At 41.1% G+C, this 19490-nt stretch overlaps 3 protein-coding genes across 4 annotated transcripts in view; 2 read left to right on the top strand and 1 right to left on the bottom strand.

The window, feature by feature from the left end:
- Positions 1 to 8049, bottom strand: part of fkbp11 (FKBP prolyl isomerase 11) — a 182013-nt gene extending 173964 nt beyond the window's left edge. Inside the window, exon 1 of the mRNA XM_052077047.1 lies at positions 8046 to 8049. The gene's annotated coding sequence lies outside the window, so the exon portion shown is untranslated. The remainder of the gene's footprint in view (positions 1 to 8045) is intronic.
- espl1 (extra spindle pole bodies like 1, separase) lies at positions 181 to 13135 on the top strand. Of its 2 annotated transcripts, XM_052077033.1 has the most exons (32): positions 182 to 369; positions 508 to 603; positions 870 to 1163; positions 1251 to 1994; positions 3016 to 3117; positions 3274 to 3385; positions 3786 to 3913; positions 3986 to 4179; positions 4259 to 4501; positions 4659 to 4803; positions 5137 to 5296; positions 5422 to 5561; positions 5744 to 5878; positions 5969 to 6085; positions 6178 to 6349; positions 6468 to 6596; positions 6691 to 6847; positions 7018 to 7127; positions 7243 to 8357; positions 8442 to 8832; positions 9027 to 9158; positions 9456 to 9669; positions 9782 to 9975; positions 10067 to 10194; positions 10485 to 10607; positions 10716 to 10865; positions 10932 to 11099; positions 11195 to 11299; positions 11378 to 11493; positions 11569 to 11652; positions 11841 to 12005; positions 12220 to 13135. In XM_052077033.1, exons 2-32 carry the CDS (start codon positions 523 to 525, stop codon positions 12419 to 12421), a joined length of 6450 nt encoding a protein of 2149 aa, XP_051932993.1. In that variant the 5' UTR covers positions 182 to 369; positions 508 to 522; the 3' UTR covers positions 12422 to 13135. The 2 variants fall into 2 exon arrangements, with proteins under 2 accessions (XP_051932994.1, XP_051932993.1); XM_052077034.1 differs by lacking the exon at positions 3016 to 3117 and having other exon boundaries at positions 181 to 369.
- A 342-nt stretch (positions 13136 to 13477) lies between these two features.
- On the top strand, positions 13478 to 15604 carry pfdn5 (prefoldin 5). The gene is made up of 6 exons (XM_052075610.1): positions 13478 to 13586; positions 13875 to 13977; positions 14548 to 14579; positions 14922 to 14996; positions 15119 to 15224; positions 15411 to 15604. Exons 1-6 carry the CDS (start codon positions 13521 to 13523, stop codon positions 15482 to 15484), a joined length of 456 nt encoding a protein of 151 aa, XP_051931570.1. The 5' UTR covers positions 13478 to 13520; the 3' UTR covers positions 15485 to 15604.
- The last annotated feature ends 3886 nt before the right edge of the window (positions 15605 to 19490 follow it).

The raw sequence follows: 19490 nt of genomic DNA, 5'->3' as shown, positions 1-19490 counted from the left end.
CCCTGTTCAAAAGTGATGCCTGGTGAATTCGAATTTAAATAATCAAAACATTAATCATAAACTCAGCGCATAGATGAGGATCTAGTCATGCCAAAACAAATACTGTAACAGTCCGTGAGTTGATAACTGAGGAGGAAAAAACTTTAATACCCATGTTACCTTGCGTTTCCGGGAAAGGCGGATGCAGTTTATGATTGGTTAACAAATCCTATTTGAAATATCGTGCGCGGTAGCTGTTTTATGATTTCACCCTTTTCGGCGATCTGCTGGAAGCTATCGTTATGCTGCTTGTTTCTGTAATCATATACAACGAGATATCTCTCTATCTCATGTAATTACAGGTATTGTCGCCAAGGATATCCAGTTGAAGTAAGTTGTTGGTTACCTCTGCTTCACAACGTTAGTCAGTTGCGTTACGTATTGTCATGTGATTTCGATATCTGGTCGTTAGTCAAAGAGGCAAACTTGACAAATTTGACTTAAGTTAGTGAACGTGTTTTTCTCCAGGTATCTGCAGACGTCATGAAGTGTTCGAGCGTGGACGAGTTTATCAAGCGGACTGCTTCATTCAACGAGGCGCTGCTGTTATGTCAAGAGTTCGAGGTTTGCATAAGAAACTGTTTAAAATTACAACCATCGTTTAACGTCCGTAGACGAATAAATAACCAAACCATTTCAGAAATGAATCATTCGGTTGCTACATAAATAAACAGACCTAAAAGTTTCCATTCATTTGCTGTCAGAAAACGCCTTTAATATCTTAGCACAGTACTACTCGGGGTGATGTGCCTTTGAATCTTCCTCAAAATGTGAAAACGTCCTTGATTTTTTTTCTTTGAAGATTGAACCTTTTTTATTCCATTTTGCAGAGCCTTGTTAAGCGTGTGCCATCTTATGATCGCACACTGTGTGACATGGTCATCAGAGCCTGTAACCATCAACTTGGGCTTGGCTCACTGGAATTCAATCACATAAACCAGTTGGTCAAACTTGTGGAGCTTGCCGTTCATCGCTATGATGTCTGTTCTCAAAGCCAAAACAGTCCTCTATACATAGAAACGATCATTTTTCATGTAGTCAAGAAGCTAAGCTCTCTGCAAGTCCACAATCTCTGCAGCCATATTGCTGCATTGCTTTACACCAGGCTTACATCAACACAGAAGGTTTGTACTGCGATTTATTTATTTTCATTTTCCATTACGTATATATCTCGTGCACTACTAACACTCATTATTCCATATTGTTGTTAGGATGAGAACTATTATGTTCTTGTGCGGAGCTGCTTCTCTGTTTTGTGGAATGGACTTTCTGCTAATAAGGATCAGAAGGTTCTCAATGCCAAAGACAAACTGCATTACCAGTTTCAAGCTCTCAACTTCCTTCTGTTGTCGGACAGAAAAACTGTGATTCTTTGCAAACCGCCGACATGCATGGAGAATGCCGTCTGTGAATTTGTAAAAAGTTGTAATGCAGTGAGTGAAGAGGATGCCTCATTTGTTCTCCATGAAATGCACACGCTTTTCGACAGATCTTGGAGTGATAGTCAAGTCTCCAAGATTGATGGATCTACACCACCTATTGTTACATCAAGCATATACACGCTTCTTGAAATGGCGCTTGTTATAATCAAGATGCTGTGTAAAGCTGGGCATCATAGTCTGGCCTCCACCTTTCTGAATGATTTTGGGGTCAAAGTGAAGAACAAGACTGACGGTTTGGCTGCGGCTCTGGAGCTCGGGAAATGGGCTGTCGAAATTCACTCTATGGCAGCACCCCATAAGTGTAGTGATAAGCCTTTGAAAGAGTGTTCCAGGGCCTTGAGGTCTCTTCCCCCAGAATTGGGCGAAAGTGAAGCTCATTCTGTCCTCGAAGGATGTGGACTGGTGGTGTGGGTTGTGGAAAATTGCCATAAGAAGCCGTTCAGTGGTCCCGTGCTGCTGGCCTGGTTTGCTTTTCTTGAGGAGCACCAAGACCAGATCATAAAGATCCTGAAGGTTGGTGCCCTTTAAGTATTTACTACTTTACTGTCAATTAACTGATTTTGGTGTGGAAAAACTTGGCAGTTCTGACCTTTTAACCTATCCAACACCTTTGATGAGCCAGAACACAGATAATGAGCACTATTGTTTATTCAGTGATGCCTTGAGATACGAGTGACCAGATTGAGTATTTTTCCCCACGGCCAACATATGACTTGTAGATAAAGTGGGAAATGACTCCACTCCATTGACAACAAGCAGCAGTGAATTGGAAGATAAAATTTATGTTGTGATGTTCTTCAAGAAAGTGACTTGAAGCTGTAGATTCCCACTGTGAAGGTTGCCATCAAACAAAACATAAAACAAACAGAATTTGCACTTTGTGTATTTAAAACAACCACATAGATTCCGCTAGTTTATCGCTAACGTACTGTAATATCTCTGGCTATGAACATGGGCTTAAGTGCTGGTCTGGTGTTTGGCGGTTGCTATGTCATCCATCTATACATTATGATTGGTTGTGATTTCATTACAGATGAAATAGTTTGAACCATTTAAAATGTAAGAGTTATACATGATAGCAGCTCTTCTACAACTGTGTATTGTTACCACTCAGCGACGTACATTGCTGCCGTTCTGGGAACCCGAGAGAGGAGCTGAGCCTCCAGGACAGTATACTGAATTTGTGTCCGTCTTGTACTGCCCCGAGGTGGCCAAGACGCACACTCCAGAATGGGCATTACGATGTGGCATTGAAGGACCAAATGTGACAAAAAGTGTTTCCTTCGAATTGTTTCTTTTTATCATTGCTTTGTTTTTATGAAATATAACATTATAGCATGATATTTTTCTTCTTGAAAAACACAAAGAAATGTTGGGGGGGGTACTACGATTGGCATTTCTAGTTACGGTAGTGCAACTGGAAATGATGATTTGACATGTCAGTCGCAATGATTTAAACCCTATCTCAAGGCATCACTGTCCTGTATAGCTATTGTGTTGTGCATGATCCTTTAATGTATGTTTTTATTTTTAGAGCTCAATATTAAAAAGTGAATGCAGCAGACTTCAGCAGACCCTTTGCGTCAGTATTTCCCTAGGCTTTGGATTTGCCAATGAGAGCTTGCTCAAGTCAGAGGTAAAAAAAAAAACACACTTCTTTTCCCATAGATTATATTTAAATAAGATTGACGTGATACTGCCAAAGTTCTAGCTGTGCAGCTCCATGTATTTTGTGTGTGTGTGTATGTATGTATGGATACCATTTCTTGATTTCTCAAATTGTTTTTGTTAGCTGGAGGACAGTGAAACTCTGGCCAGAGTGCTGCTCTACTGCCAAGCTACAACTGGGCGCATGATGACTGAAATGCGCAAACTGTCAAACGAAGACCTTCTCATCAAAGCAGGTGCTTTGAACCACTGTTTAAAAAAGTGTGGGGTGGATTTTGAAGAGCACAACGGATTTATAAATCATACAATATACATAGCTTGTAGCCGACGTGTGCCCATTTTGAGCATGACGTCTCTGATCCACTGGTTAAAGGACACTTTGATTCTCTCCTTTCATCTGAAACTGCTTCAAACAAAAAAGCGTGTGACGGTAAAGTGGTTAGAAGTGCACGAATGTCCGTGTTATATGTTATGTGTTGTTTATTATTTTACTTTACAGTGGGAATTTTACTTTATGTTAACTGTTTTGATAAGTGCTTTGTTACAGCTGCCACTGTTGTGAAAGCGCTATATAAATCAGCATGTATTGTATTGTATTGTATTGTACAATATTTTCCTGCTGCTATTCCTGTGTAGTGATTGCGGTGAGCAACTTGGCCTGTGGCTTGTACAATCGGCGTCTGTATGACCAGGCCTTCACACTTCTCGAGATCCTGTGTCATAATCTGAGCAAGAACTGTCCTGTTTCACTCTCTGTTGATAGGGTAAGTTTTTTTTCAATGAATTAAATGATGATAATAATCAGCATGGTAATTCTTTATTTTGACTTTCACCAGTTCAACCGAGCCTTCATGCTAGCTGTGCTATCATTGCGACGAGCGGGGCACCTGGAACGAGCCCTTGACTGGGTCATACTGTGGCTAAAGGCGTTGGGAAGTAAAATGGCTTTGCATATGACGGAACCAATCTCTTTGTGGGTGAAAACCAAGATGGATAGTGCCAATAACTCTGAAGAGGACATTCGACTCCGGTTTGCACCAGTTCTAATAATTATAGCTTTTTCCGTCCAGTTAATATATTATTTGACCACGTTGATCGTAATCTCACAGGACGATACGTGATGGTTTTGGTCCTGACATTCCTGATGAAAAAATAATGCTTTGCCTTTTGGATGAGGAGTTGCGCATCTATAAGGAGGAGGAAGGTGACACCTCACAGGAACGCTACAACGTTCTTTGCGATCTGCTGGACATCTGTCATGAAGAGAGCTCTCACACCCAGTTGCGTGCTGCCTACCTCTGCGAAATGGCCCAGGTTGTTTGTTTTCATGACTTCACTGAACAGACTGACTGGTAAGAGCTTCTTCTGTTCAATTTGTAAGTCCATTTAAAGAGCTGACTCTTGTTGTGATGCCTGATGAGAATATAATGTGATGACTTCTGCTATGGCGGGTTATTTTAAAATATATTTCAATTTCATTTTTCGTGTTCATTTGTTTCTCTGTTACAGCACGGCAGTTGATTTTACTCATGAAGCTTTACGGCTCCTGGAAGGGGAAATAGAGACACCTGAAAACATAAGCCGACTGAAGGACAACAAGGCCCATGCTTTGCTTTGGCTGTTTATCTGCTCTCTTGAGAAGAACCTTCAGGAGGTGTGCATTGGTAGATAGATGTGCATGGCCTGAGTTACTAAGGACATTTTTGTGTTGTACTTTCGCACACAAAAAAGTTGAAATTACGGTAGTGTTGATAGTTTAGTTCAGCAATTGGTAAAGAAGTAGTAAGTAACATGTTAGAAACCGTACATTTTGTCCAATTACACATTCAACATTTGTTTTCACTGTAGACTGTAATGTTTTGTTAGTTTTACTTGACTGGCGTGTCCAATGTCCGAGAAAACTAAGAACCACTCGGCTTGCAAGAAGACCTCTTTTTTCATTATTATGATGTTTAAGTGGTGTTTTTTTCTGTATCTTTCTTGCTAGGCAATTGAAAGGGATGTGAAGCTTCGAGAAATGCGTAAGCAGTCGCCGTGCGTCGAAAATCCTGTTGGGACCAATGATTTTGATCTTGAAGACAAGCAGAGGAATGAGGGCAACATTTTGGTATATGATGGTCTGAAATTCAGCTTGGCTGCACAGAACAGTATGTACACCATTGCATCTCATTTTAATTAGAATCTGTGCCGCCCCTTTGTTATGCGTATTATTTGTGAAATTAGAATCTTAACATTATTAATGTTATGGCAATTTTGTTTTTGTTCCACAAAGAGTTTTGCCAGCCGTTGGAAAGAGCGCTGGCTGAGTGGGCCTCTATTCTGCGTGCTCCAGTTTTGCCTTCTGTTAGGAATCCTAAACAGACATGCAACTCTATTGTGATGACTGCAGCTCTCTTCAAACTAATGGGAAAGGTGAGAAGACAACGCATTTCTCCTCCCCTTCTAAGGAGACTTTACCCACTTGACCTGTGAAGTTTTAAACAAGTTGCCAAGTCAGCCTGATCAAAGGTTTTATATGATCTAATCTGGTTGCTTTTAATATTGTATTTGTGTTCACCACTGTATTTTTACTTTGTGTGTGTTCATCAATTTAGCCTCTTAAAGCTTTGGAAGCATATCAACTTGCTGTTGAGCTTTCCCGCCAACTTGGCGACACTCAAGGATGTGCATATTCCCTCTGTCAGTCGGCCAGTCTCCTCTTGGAAATGGGCTCCATTGAACAGGCTTTGGTAATGCAATTTTCTGATGATGAAACTCAACACACATCCAGATAATTTTTCATTGAGCAGAAATGACTTCCTGAGTCATGATGTTTTCAGTTTCAGACTGAACAAGCAGAAAAAATGCTCCCCCCTGATCCAAGCATTGAAGGACCTTCCTCTGTCTTTCTTTTCATAATTTTGCTGAAATCTCAGTGCTGTTATAGTACTGGACAGGTAAGCAACAGCTGCCCAGCTATAGTTGCCATATTATGAAGTTGGAGAGATGAGTATTTTTATTTCATGTAATGATATTTCCACTTTGATAGGTGGATTGTGGGGTATCCTATCTGTGTGCTGTGCTTAAAGAGGCCAATGAGCAGAAACATTACAAGGGATGGTATATGTTGCGGGCTCAAGCGCTCCAAACTTGCAGCTCCTACCTCAGTTTGGACACAACTTCCCTGCCACAAAAGCAGCGGAACCGCATTACACAGCATGGTAGACTATTTAACACCTAACACACAAAACCAGCTAACTTTTTTGCTTTCATCATTATGGTGTCGTGTAGCTGAATACCTCCGTTTTAACATGGTTGATTTCTGCGTTTGTATCTCAGGTTTCAAAAGTCCAGATACTGCTTTGAGTGAAAGCATGAAGCTCCTCAGCAGATTGCTGCTCTCTTTTGTGGGTAAAGGCTTTTATGGCAGTAATGGAAATGGCTCGGATGTGCGCTTCATTGACACAGGTGTGTTATATAAGAGCAGTGATCAATGTAAACATTTAATTATAATTTTTTTGGTCCTTGGTGGTATTATGACCCTTCTTTTGATCAATGACAGGAAATAATCTCTTGTTTAAATGGCGGCTGCTGTCGGAACTGTTGACCTGCTCAATGAAAGTGACTATGCTGCGAGTCAGCTGTGGTTCTATCAATGATGCTCGACTGCAGTGTCGAGAAGCCCTGAAACTTGCCATCAAGTTGCAAGCACTGAGCCAGTAAGTGCATGCCTTTAATACCAGTATTGTTTACCGATGTGCAGGAAAATGGCAGAACTGCTGTCGTTTCGCAGGACCTTATTGCACTGTTAGTTCAATGACAGGTCATGCTCATGAGGCACTCGTATAATATTCCAAAAACATGATGCATTTTATTTTGATTGTCTTAGATGTGCCGAGCTGTTGGTGATGAAAGCTGAGTTGGAACTAATGCAGGGGGAGATAGAGGAAAGTGGATTTGATTTGGACAAAGTCAGAAACCTTCTGGAAATGTATACAGGTTTGCATAAATTGGTCGCAACTTAATTAGAATCACTCATCTGAAATATATTTCTCTGATGCCTTTTCTTTCATTATTTTGATGTTTAGTTTTCTAATCACCTTTGTCCGTTCAGATTTTGCAGAACCAGAGGGCAAGTCTGAAGTTAAAATCAAACCAAGGAAAGTTCGTCAATCGTTAAAATCTCGTTCTCCGTTGCCTGTAATGGAGGATGACCTGAAGTACATCCTGAGTACAAGGTGGAGTGTCAAAGAACCAATTGTGAGGGATGAAGGCGGCTCTCCACCTCTCAAGGCCAAACCTCGTCGTTGGCTCTCATGCCTCTTACACAAACCAACCTGCCAGTGCCCTTGCTGCTCTGAGCCCCTCCTGAGCCGCGCCACCGCCCGTTGGGCTGCTGCACAGGCTGATATGATTCTCCAATTGGACCATTCTGAAGCCAAAGATGGTTTTAAACTTCACCAGGCAACATTAGCTCGTTGTAAGACAATCACTGCCAAACTTGCGACTAAATTGGCTGAATTCTTCCCACTGGGTGTCCCTGCAAAAGGGCCCACTGAGCCCTCTCTTATGCATGATGTGGTGGGTCGGGTGTACCTTCACATGGCTGTTGCTGGTCTAGAACCCAGCCACAGTAAGATTTGCAACATATGGAAAGTACTTGAAGCTGGTTTAGCCTTTGTTGATTCAGTGCGCTCCCCGAAACTCAATGCTGTGAAAGCAGGCCTCAGTGCAACCAAAGCCATTGTGTCGTTGGTTAACTTGTCTAGGAAAAAAGAGTGCAGGCCTGAGGAACTTTTCTCAAGTGTGTGGACTTGGAAGGCACCAAAGCAGTTGAAAGCTCTGAAATCATACCAATCCTCACTCATGGAGCCTGAAGGTTTATCCTGGTCTGCAAAACATAAGCAGACAAAACTCAAGGTCTCCAAGCCAAAGATCCAAGTCCCAAGTTCTGCAGCCAAAAGGAAAGGTCCTATGACTCCAATTATGACTCCAGTGATCAAGTCCAATTTCTCTGCAAAGGAAATTAGCACTTTTGACTTCAACACCGAGGTATCCCCGTTGGCCTTCACGCCAATTCAGAAAGCCAAAGCAACGGCCACAGTACAAAAGTCAAAGAAAACCGCTTCTAAGCTGCAGTTTCAGGTGTTTGATGAGTTCCTACCCACACAAGACAAAGTTCAGCCTGTACCTGCTGCTCCAAGACGCCCTAATAAATCACGATTCAGGGTGGGCATGAAATCAGATGAATACATTATGAACTGGGTAATTTTTGTTTTTGGACTAATAAGAATTTGAACTGTCTCAATACAGGTGGAGTTTAGTGATGAGAGTGATGCAGAGAATATAGCTCTGGAAGAAGTGTTTGAAAAGCTCCCCAAAAAGAAGAGCACTGCAAGACAAGCTACTTGCAGAAGTAGGGCTGCCTCAGCTGCCCGCGCTGAGAAGATCCCGCCTACAAGGCAGACGAGGAAGAAGAGCTGTGCACTACCTCGAGACACCTTGTCCGAAGACGAATCTTTGGTGTGTCGAGGGTCCTCAACAAGACGCTTAAGATCCAGAAACGTATCCGTAAAGAAGGTGGAGTTAGAGGAGGAGTCGGACAAAATGAGGGCCGATGAGGAGGAAGCCAATGATGTTCTCGACTTGAGCATTGAGTATTTGAGGGCATCAGACACCGAAACAAAAGACTATGCTGCTTCAGGTAAAATCATTGATGTTCAACTAAACTGGTGGATCGTTGAAATGTATACAATAGTACCAGTTGACTCAGCTGATGATATGAGACTGGTAATAAGGACAGATTTCATCTGAAACTGACTTAAGTTTGGCACAACAGGAGGCCGTCATTTGAGCAATCATCTCTTACATTTAACTTTTTTTTTTTCATCTTCAAAGACATAAATTTTCTCGAAGTGTTGCGGAGGGATTTGTGTTGTGATTTGGAGAGGAAAGAATTGCGTAACAAGAAGTGTGACCATCAAGCAAGAGGCCCTCAAATCCATCTTCCTGATCCGGACCACGGACCGGGTGAGATTTTACGGAAATTGTTACCTGAAATAATAATACAGATTACTTGGTTTACAAGAAAAAAAAGTGTGCATGTGTGGACTGTATATTTAGTTTAGCAAATGTCTTTATCTTAACCATGTTCTGTATCTAACCAAAAAAGAATACTCTTTGCCTGCTATTGATGGTAGTCCACATAAATGTTCTTTTTTTTTTTTCCTTCTTCCAATTGTGTTCAATAGACTGCAAGGGCAACACCGACCAAGTACTGTATACGAAGTGTTTTTCTCTTCTTGATCATTTTCTTCTGTTTTGTAGACAATCTTTCATTTGAAGATATTCAGGTGTTACTTCGCTCATCTTGGCTGGCCCTTCAACACTTCCCCCCTCCAGCCATTTTTCCAAACCTCTGTGCCCTTCTGGCATTATCTATGGGTCACCGTGACCCCATCACTACAGCAATGCTTCATTCCCAGTCTTTGGGTATCACTAGCCGGCATCGCACCATCAGACACCTAGCCAGCTCTCTGAAGTAAGTAGATTCACCATGTACTGTGACATACAGTATTGTGCTGGCAAAGTCTGATGTACAATGTATCCAAGTATGTTCTTTAAATTGGTCATGTGTTGTGTGTCTTTAATAGAAAACTGAAAAGGGCATCCAGCGAGCTATCAGATCAAATGGACAGCCTAACTCTAGATGAGTCTAGTCCCACTACTAGTATGAAACAGATCTCTCAGTTGGAGAACATCTTTTCCTTTCCAACAGCTGATTGCTCAGACTTCCCTCAGAGCCACTGCCAAGAGTTTGTGCAGCAAATTGAACAACTCCCTTCAGGTGACATACAGTGTTAAGACTCGCTCTACCTCTTTCTTCGTGAGGGTGAAAGCAGAATGTTTCCAACTGCTTCTTTCTCTCTTTGCCACAGGCGTGACTGTGTGTGTAATGTCAGTGGTTGGAGTCAAAGCTCGGGAAATGGGTGAAGGCATCCTACTGTCCCGACTCAAAAAGGGATCTCCTCCTGTGACTGTACACATCCCCACCTCCACAGAGCCGGTAACCGTGAAAAAATGGCCATCCTAGAAGGCAAAGCACTGGTACAACTGTAATAATTGTTGTGTAATGTAAATTAGAAAAACTAAACTAGATTTGTGTGCCTAAGGGAAACATTTTACTTGCTAAAATCATCAGTGGCCTCAGGAAAACATTAGCCTGTGCAGCTTGTTGACCATACAGTCCATTTAGTACTCATTTAAAAATAAAAATAATCTGCCGCACCCCTCCAGAAATGAGCTTTTACGTTTCTGTATGCATATTTCTCTCTACAACTGTCTTCTGTTCTGTAGCACTCGATTAGATGTCTGGTTCAGGAGATGGACAGTATTGTGGCGGATCAAAAGGCTTTAAAGAATGTGTCTGAGAAAGCTCTGTGGTGGGAGGGCCGCAGGGCACTTGACTCTCGAGTCAAGGTAAGTACGGTAGTATTTACACACACACTGTATTTGTGTGGATCACAAAGGATGCTGTGCTGATTTGGCCAAACCTATCCAGTTAATGTTGTTTATTTCATGTTTTAGCAATTACTAGGAGAGATGGAGCAATTGTTGGGGTGCTGGAAGAGCCTCCTCCTGCCTCTTTCATCAGATCCCAAGCTCTCTGCGGAGGCCCAGCACCTTTGCAAAACATTGCGTGCCAAGGGAATGAAAGCCAGCGAAGAGATGTTGAAGGTGTGCCTTTTTCTTTTTGTGTTCGACTCAGTTGGCAACAAAACACCTAATTTGACTTTTATCTAGGTTGTCCTATCTGCAATCCCTGTGCTGTCCCAAAAAGACTTGCAAAGCTTCGCTCTGGGAGTTTGGCCCGAATGGGACGACGATTGTGAGCAGCTTCTCCAATCCGCTGTTTTGCAGTTGGCAAACAGAGAAAAGCCTTCTGGTCATGTGGTTCTCCTTCTGGACAGGGTACTAAATGTGCTATCTGTTATTTGTTGCATGGAACAGTGTGTCTTGCCTGTGACTGAATCATTATGGATCCCAAACTGTCTTTTCCTCCACAGCATCTCCAGAAATTGCCCTGGGAGAGCATCTCCATCTTAAGGTTCCGCTCTGTGAGCCGCATGCCCTCTCTGCAGTCATTAATTGGACTGAGCATTCAGAAGGAGGTATGATTTATCCCATGAGATTACATCAATGCACTGTGTGAAATCAGTCATCAGGACTATGTCGTTATCCTTCTTCAGAATGAAGATCAGTCCATCTTGAAGCATGGTGTGGACCCCAAAAATACATTTTATCTTTTGGACCCTAATAACGACTTAAAAGACGCCAAGGAACAATTCGAAAAGTGGTTCAGCAGGTGAGAGGAATACTCACAATTTTGACAATTGCAAGCTTCTCTTTGTTTCCTCACCTTCCACTTCTTTTATTTAAGCAAACCGGATTGGGATGGTGTGTGTGGGCATGCTCCAAAATCCGGACAGCTGGAAGAAGCCGTTGCCACTAAGGATCTATACATGTACGTTTATAAGAATCTAAAAATTGATGGTGAAGGACAACTTAATATACTCTGTACTTGCAATTACAGGAATAGAATATTCCATTATACCATAAAGCACAATACAGGTTGGTGAAATGGTACCTTGTATTAAATACAACCCCCCTCCCCTTTGTGTATTGTGTACTCCACCCCTTTGGATGCTTCAGTTATGTGGGCCACGGTGCCGGCGCACGATTCATTGACAGCCAGGTGGTCCTGATGCGACCAATGAGGGCTGCCTCTCTGCTTATCGGCTGCAGTAGCGCTGCTCTGGCTGTGCGGGGAGATCAGGAGGGACAAGGCATCATCCTCACCTACCTCATGGCCGGCTGGTGAGTTGACTTTGACTTTATAATCATTACAACTTACACAAAATTTTAGAGAATGAAACAAAAATAATGAGAGAAGAATGACTGATGCATTCTGTACTATGTTCAATGCAAAATACTCTTGTATAAAAAGGTTTGACAATAGTTAAGTTGCTATATTTGTGTGTGTGTGTGCGTGTGTGTGTGTGTGTGTGTGTGTCGCACACAAATTCCACAGCCCTTTTGTGTTGGGAAACTTGTGGGATGTAACGGATGGGGATATTAATCGCTTCACCAAAGTCTTGCTGAAATCTTGGTTATCATCCGAGTCTGGGAGTGCCATGCTGGATTATATCGGCCCTTCACGGCAGGCCACTTACCTACAACACCTCATCGGAGCCGCACCTGTGGTCTATGGTTTACCAATTCAGCTACGGTAGTGAAGGTCAATCAGCTGTTACTTAGAATGATATCCTCCACATCTATGTAGTCTATGCCTTTTTTATCAGATGGTTTTCATTTCACTTGAAATGTTAATGTAAAGATTTTACTTTTAATTTAAAACCATTGTTCCCCCACCCCCATTTTTTGCTGAGTGTTTTAATATACTTTTGATTGACTAAAGTTCAAATAAATGTTCTTCGGATATCTTGATTGATGAGTCTGCCTCAGTTAATAGTGATACGTTTAAGTTCAGTGTTTATTATTGCAGTACAAATGACAAGTATTAAATTTATTTGTAACTGCAAAATATAACAATTACATTTAAGGCCAATAAAGCTGTTTGATGTTATTTGAATTTGTATAACAGTTTGTAAGTTAGAGCAATGTTCATATTGAACTCTGAATGCATATTAGTTGGGCTGAGTAGATATTGACTTCCATTTTCACCGATTTTTTTTTTTTTTTTTTTTTTTTTTTTTTTTTTAAACCCGTCACGTCCACAACTTATTCTGCTTTACAAGCATGTGATGTCTGGTGTTTGGATTGTGATTCTAAACTTGTGTGCCATGAGAAATGAGGTGTGTTCTGGGAAATGAATTTCACTTTGCTGGTACTGTATGAACAATGTTCACTACACGTGATGTAAGGTTCATTTTAATTGTAACAGTAATGGACAGTGACAAGTAGAACAAATAAACTGTTTTACTAGATGTAAGAAGTTGTCTTACAGTTGATGAAAAACCACTGAGCACTGTATTCATAACCTCTATATCCACTTTTACTAGTATGTGTTCTCACTAGTACCAAATCGTAGAATGACGGGTGTACTGTGCCCCACTAACAGCGCACTTGTCCAGGCAACCTAAGATTCGTATGGAGTAAATGCTCAAACGCGAATGATGATGATGCGACATTTTGGGGTGATCAACCGTGAAAGTAAAATGTGTCGGCTAAATGTTTGCAAACATTCACTTCAACGCGAGTGTGCAACACTTGAGCTGCATGCCCTCTAACGTCCTCTGGGGGGCGTGTTACGAAAACGACCACCCCACCCTTCCTTCAACCGGAAGCGGTTACCAGCGTCACACTCCCAAAATGGCGATCAATCTCGCGGACCTGTCGCTCCCTCAGCTTGAGGGACTAAAGAGCCAATTGGACCAGGCAAGTATGCTTTCCTTTATAATTGTTGCGTATTGAGTTTAATATTATTGTATTGATGGTAATCGAATTGAATGCACACGGTGGTAGTAGGGTTTTGTTTGACGCAGTTGTTCACGCTCTTTCAACATTATTGCTACCGCTAACACCCACTATTCAAAACTAGATAAATTATTCTAGCTCACATAGATATTTGTACATTTAATAAATTCCTGTAAATATGTGTGCGAGCGTGTCGTTTGCTAGGGGGACAATATTGACAGTGTTGTGCGATATTTTATTATTTTGCAGGAGATTGAGTTCCTGACGTCCTCAATAAGCCAGCTCAAAGTTGTCCAGGCGAAATATGTCGAAGCAAAAGATAATTTGAATTCCTTAAACAAAAACAATCAAGGTGGGTATCGTCTCTTTACGGATTATGTGCGTTTACATATCGTAATCGGAGTTATCAATTGGCCAACGCCATCTTTTCTTGCGACCAACGCATCACTGAATGAACTCCGAGTTAGGGATATTCGGTTTTGGGTGGTTATAGGGATGAGCCTTGTTTGGCCTGTATGGCACACATAATTAAATCGGAGAGTTGAGCAAGGCCCTCGTGTTGCTGTTGACAGAAAATGGTTCTCCGGCCATGTACTTGTCTTTTGGGCATTCATGAAATAGTTTATCTGACAACAAATAGTCTTCTAGTAGCTAGTGTTATGATAAGCAAGAAACAAAGATAAACGGACCAGCGAAAGTTCCCACGGAACCTTTAAACTTGTAATTGAGTTTACAGTGCAGTTTTTGGTTAAGCCTGAAACTTCACCCAAAAACTCAACCTCCCTAATTTTTTGTGAGTAATATAATAATTATGTATGCAATTGCATCTGTGGGGTGAATGTTACACACAAGTTTTGATGTTGCCAGTTTAGTCGAGGTGGTTAAATCATGCAACTAAACTCTTTTTTTTCTCTTCACATAGGTAAAGAATTACTCGTCCCACTTACAAGTTCTGTATCCTTGAGTCGTATTCAGCACCAGGACTTTTGTAATCGTGTGTGTCTTGGATGCATGCATCGAAAGAGATCTTCTCTCTGCCAAACACAGATCATAGTTTTGTTTGAGGCATGTTTTTCCACATGAATGGTTCTGGCATTTTCATTGTTGTCCACAGGTTGTTTTGTTAGTACATTAAAAAAACTCAATAAGGTATTATCTTTCACATATGGAAAGGAAGGACATAATTAGAAAATCCAGAAAAATTCTAGTGGAATACATTTCCTATTATATTTTAGAATGTGTTTTGTCTCCAATTTTGTCTCTGAGGGACATTGTCCTTGACATGACTTGTTCTAGATGTATGTGCCTGGAACATTAAATGATGTGGAGCACGTTTTAGTGGATGTGGGGACAGGATATTATGTTGAAAAGGTAAGTGGTTGCTCTTATTGGATTTCTAGATACTTTAAATAAGGTCCTGATGTTTCATTATGAGTACAGTTTTATTTAAATCTGATAAGTTGGGGTGCAACCTGTATTTGCTGCTCTTTTAGAACGTAGCAGATTCAAAGGCATTCTTCAAACGTAAGCTAGATTTCCTGACAAAGCAGATAGAGAAAATTCAGCCCGCCCTTCAGGAAAAACATGCCATGAAACAAGGTGAGTCCACCCACAGTCTTCACAAATTTAAGAGTAAATACCAATTGTGAGCCGAAGAACGCAGTTTGGTTTACTTGACTTGGTCGAGTTTTGGGCTGGGTGCCATTCTGTGTTTAATTTATCGTGGCAGAGTAACTTGTAATTTTTAACCCGAAGTTGCTGACATTTATATTTGGTTGCTTGCAGCTGTGGTTGAAGTCATGAACATGAAGATCCAACAACGACAACAAAGTAAACAGGCTACCAGCACCAAGGCTTAATCATGACGACACTTAAATTAATGCTTTACTGTGTGTGTGAAAAAGAACTGTAAAATGTCCTGCACTAACCTTTATGAAGACTTGTTCCATGATTTGGTAATAAAGAGGCAGTGAACATTAGCTTCCAGAGGTTGTAAGTTGTCCTTGCCTATTGCTCGAAGACAGCTGAAATAGGTTCCAGCATGCCCGAGACCCTCGTGAGGATAAGATTAGAAAATGGATGGATTGAAAAAAAAAAGCACAGCACATTCAACATAATATTGTACACCACAGGGGATTGAAAAATGAAATATAGCCCTTGAGCACAAGCTCTCCCACTCCTGTTCTACACCGTTGTGTTGGTCTGTGTGTGTTTTCATTTCTCGTGTTTGCATATTCAACTCGAATAAAACTCAGTCATGACGAACAACCTGATGGTTCATCACTAAATCATACGTTCGAACACTGACACCCACCGATACATCTGCCGCATTTGGAACTGCATCCTTCAATCAGGCGAGTCTTTGAGCTGTGACGACACCAAGAACTGACTCACTTTTGTCACAATAGGCAAATGGAGAGCAGTAAAGTCAACTGAGGTTGAGATCAGGTGGGAGAAACAAGATATTCCCCATCTGTGGCCTTATTCAAGAGAATTGTTTAATAATGTTGTCGACTATGAGAATGATACTGTACATGTTGAATGCCTTGTGTGTGTTTCTCTGCCGAAAGCCTACAAGCATTTAGAATTCCCCCCCAAATGTTTTTGTTCATTTTGCTCCTTGCAAACACAAATGTCAAATGCTACAAACGAGTGAAAAAAAATCGAAAATAACCAACACAAATGTCAAATGCTACAAACGAGTGAAAAAAAATCGAAAATAACCAAATATGTTGTTATATTCAGTCCCTATTATCCAGTCAGTATTTAGCTTGCTAGCAAAACTTGCCTCCAGTGATTTTTGATCCCTGCCAGTGCGAGTCAGTAAATGCCTATCCAAGTCAGTAAAAAACGGCGGGATTGCTCAATTTTAGAATCAAAACGACGATGTACATTATGGACCCAAGAATTTTTTTACTTTTGTAGTGAGCCACATTTCAGTGTGTATAACTTTATACTTAAGTACATTGCATCGATACGAAGACTTAGCTATGTTGTTTTTGGACAAGTATCATAGGCTACTTTTACTTACAGTAAATAATATAGTGTGAGAGCACCACTTGTGTGTTAGCATATCCCTCCCCTTCATTGTACTGTTTACGTATTCCTGCTGACAAACAGTGACGCACGCACAGTCACCTTGGCGGAGGGAAATATGTAAAGTATAATAGGCGGCGCAGCCTTTGAACGGCCATGACGTGATGGAGCGCAGGGGCCCAGTTATTGATGACGTCGTAGCTCAAAGACTCACTTGATTGGTGGGGGTGGTTCCAAGTGTGACTGACTGGGACCGTTCAGTGCGAAGACATTGTCCTTCAAGGGGAAGGAATAATTTTCTGCCCGGGAAGAGAAACCTTTGACAGAAAGCACAATCCCAGGCCGCAGGAGCGAGTTAAGTATAATTGAGAGTGTACAGAAATATTTGGAAGGTCATATTTTTCAGCTGTCTCCTAATTTTAAAAAGGTGTGTTGACGGGGAAGGTTCCTTCTATTTTTGGAAAGTTTCAGAAGGTAGCAGCACAACATTTATAGTAGAACAAGAGCTTTGCATGTAACTAGTTTTCTGGTCTTTCCCAACCATTATTGAGACATGGCACACGTTTTACATCATAAATATCCTCACGGCACACCACTAAACATGCCACAAAAGGGTTCTGTGTACTTTCGTGTGTAGTCTACGCAGGTACTGGAAAATTGATGACTAGCAAATTTACTTCCGTGGCATGAGGCGAGTTTAGTTCAAGACAAAGCTATATTCTGTTGTGTGACTCGTAACAGGTGGTTATACAGGGACAGTTTCGTTTGACACATGCATGTCCAGCTCCGGTCCTCGTGGGCCGCTGCCCTGCATGTTTTATGTCTCCCAACTGCCATCACAACTCATTCAAACTGCAACTCCAACTACCTGTAGTTTCCTTGTGGAAACTGCGACCTAGTGTCACCAAAATTCATGTGCACATTTCGACCTGTGCCCACATCAATGCGAAAATATCGAAACAATCGCCTCAATGTTTGAGATCTTATGGACATTAAAGGTTTTCCTCAATAAGCAACATAAAGCTTCAGCAGTCACCTATGGAGAGGAAGACTGTAATGTCCATAACATCTCAAATTGTAGGATCGTTTGATATTCTTGTAAATTGATGTGGGCTACGGACAGATGTCCTCATGAATTTTGGGGGCGATTGGTCGTAGTTTTCTGAAATCAAGTGACGTTAATCCCCCCCCCCCAAGAAGAAAACCTTTACTGCCCATAAAATCCAAAATATTGGGTCGATTGTTTTGATATATTCAGAGATTGAAGTGGAGATGTGCTTGTGAATTTTGATAACGATTGGTCATCGCTTTCTGACACTAAGCCGCAAAGATGTTTATCTTTTTTTTTTCATCAAGCGTTTTAGACCTGTTCCACAGGATAAGTGTACTTTCTACAATATAATGGAACATTTCTGCCTGTCAACTAGACGTCACTGGCAAAGATAGATAAAGAAAGATACCGTATTTGTAGTGACTCATATTTTGTAGACCAATTTAGTGAAATTGGATTATTTCACTTTTTTGATTCACACAACACACCAATACACCAGGGTACTGTATTGTGACTTGAGTTCTACACGATTCGATTGTGTTCTCACAACTGTTTGACTACATAGCCCAACAACAAAGAGTCTCAAACCATTACAGCATAAAGATAAAGATGAGATACACTTAATTGTCACTGTAAACATTTTACAACAACATCTAACATCCATCGGTGGAATGCAGTTTAGCAACTGAAACAATTCAGCAGCTCGAGGTTATGGCACACAGTAAATACAAACAAATTATTGCCCAGGCCAAGAGCTTAAACTCTAGATAAAGAATTTAAACTAACGGTAACCTAAAACCTTATCAGTAGAGAAGGTTGAATTGGAAAATTTACAGTGTTAACTGCAATATGAATTACAACAAGAATATACTGTAGGTCAGTTATGTGAAATGACTGTTAATCCACATGCTTGTCATTGCTGCCACACCCATCTCTCTGAAACTCTTTTTATTATGAATTGCTCATCTGAAATACTGTAATGAGACAAGAATCACTTTGCAACTCAAAAGAAGTGGGCAGCAAGGGGAGTACGTCACAGCAATGTGCATGTTTGGTGCTGACCTAAATGCCAAGGACAATGAATATCATAGCGATCGCGAGATACCATGAATATATTGCCTTGGATCAGTTGGACATTAATGCCATGACATCATTTACACATCAAAGCCTTTGTATGTGCGACAAGTTCAGGCTTTATTTGGCTTTTTACCTCAAATCAAGATGGGTTCCAGTTCACCCGGTGAGGATTTGTGCTACAGAAAATAATTGGATGGATTATTTTTTCCTCACCATGAAAACAATTCATGTTGTGTCCTATAATTGCTTACGCTGATCCCCCATCCTCATGAATAAAAATTCCTTTCCAAAAAACACTTTTTTATATTGATGGAGCTGTGTCGCTATTGCCATACATACGATATCGTGCTTTGAAAAAGTGTTTGCCCTCGTCTGAAATGCTCTCACCACGGTTCACTGGAGTCCTAAAGCTTTAGGAATGGCTTTGTAACTCTCCAGATTGATTGTGGTTGGAGCACTCTCGACTAGAACAGTGATTCCCGACCTTTGTGGCGGGGCAGAAGTGTGCAGTGAGAGCTCTCATGGTGTGCCGCGGAAACTTAACAGATTTAACTTAAATGGTGAGAAAAGTATTTCTTAATACCAAATAATGTATCTGTCCAATCTCTGCCAGCATTGCATAGTGACCGAAAGAACGAATAAATGATCTATTAGATGGCAAAATGTATGAAATGGATATATGTATCCTCCTTTGTGACATT

This window comes from Hippocampus zosterae, chromosome 9, assembly GCF_025434085.1.
Source record: "Hippocampus zosterae strain Florida chromosome 9, ASM2543408v3, whole genome shotgun sequence".
Lineage (NCBI taxonomy): Eukaryota > Metazoa > Chordata > Actinopteri > Syngnathiformes > Syngnathidae > Hippocampus > Hippocampus zosterae.
This window is presented reverse-complemented; position numbering and strand designations above follow the sequence as displayed.

Excerpts from the sequence above, each read along its gene's own strand:
- espl1 (XM_052077033.1), top strand. The coding sequence starts at position 523 with ATGAAGTGTTCGAGCGTGGACGAGTTTATCAAGCGGACTGCTTCATTC. Across the intron at positions 5,879-5,968 it reads GCTCCATTGAACAGGCTTTG|TTTCAGACTGAACAAGCAGA; the intron begins GTAATGCAATTT and ends TGATGTTTTCAG. Across the intron at positions 8,833-9,026 it reads AAAAGACTATGCTGCTTCAG|ACATAAATTTTCTCGAAGTG; the intron begins GTAAAATCATTG and ends TCATCTTCAAAG.
- pfdn5 (XM_052075610.1), top strand. The coding sequence starts at position 13,521 with ATGGCGATCAATCTCGCGGACCTGTCGCTCCCTCAGCTTGAGGGACTA. Across the intron at positions 13,587-13,874 it reads TAAAGAGCCAATTGGACCAG|GAGATTGAGTTCCTGACGTC; the intron begins GCAAGTATGCTT and ends ATTATTTTGCAG. Across the intron at positions 15,225-15,410 it reads AAAACATGCCATGAAACAAG|CTGTGGTTGAAGTCATGAAC; the intron begins GTGAGTCCACCC and ends GGTTGCTTGCAG.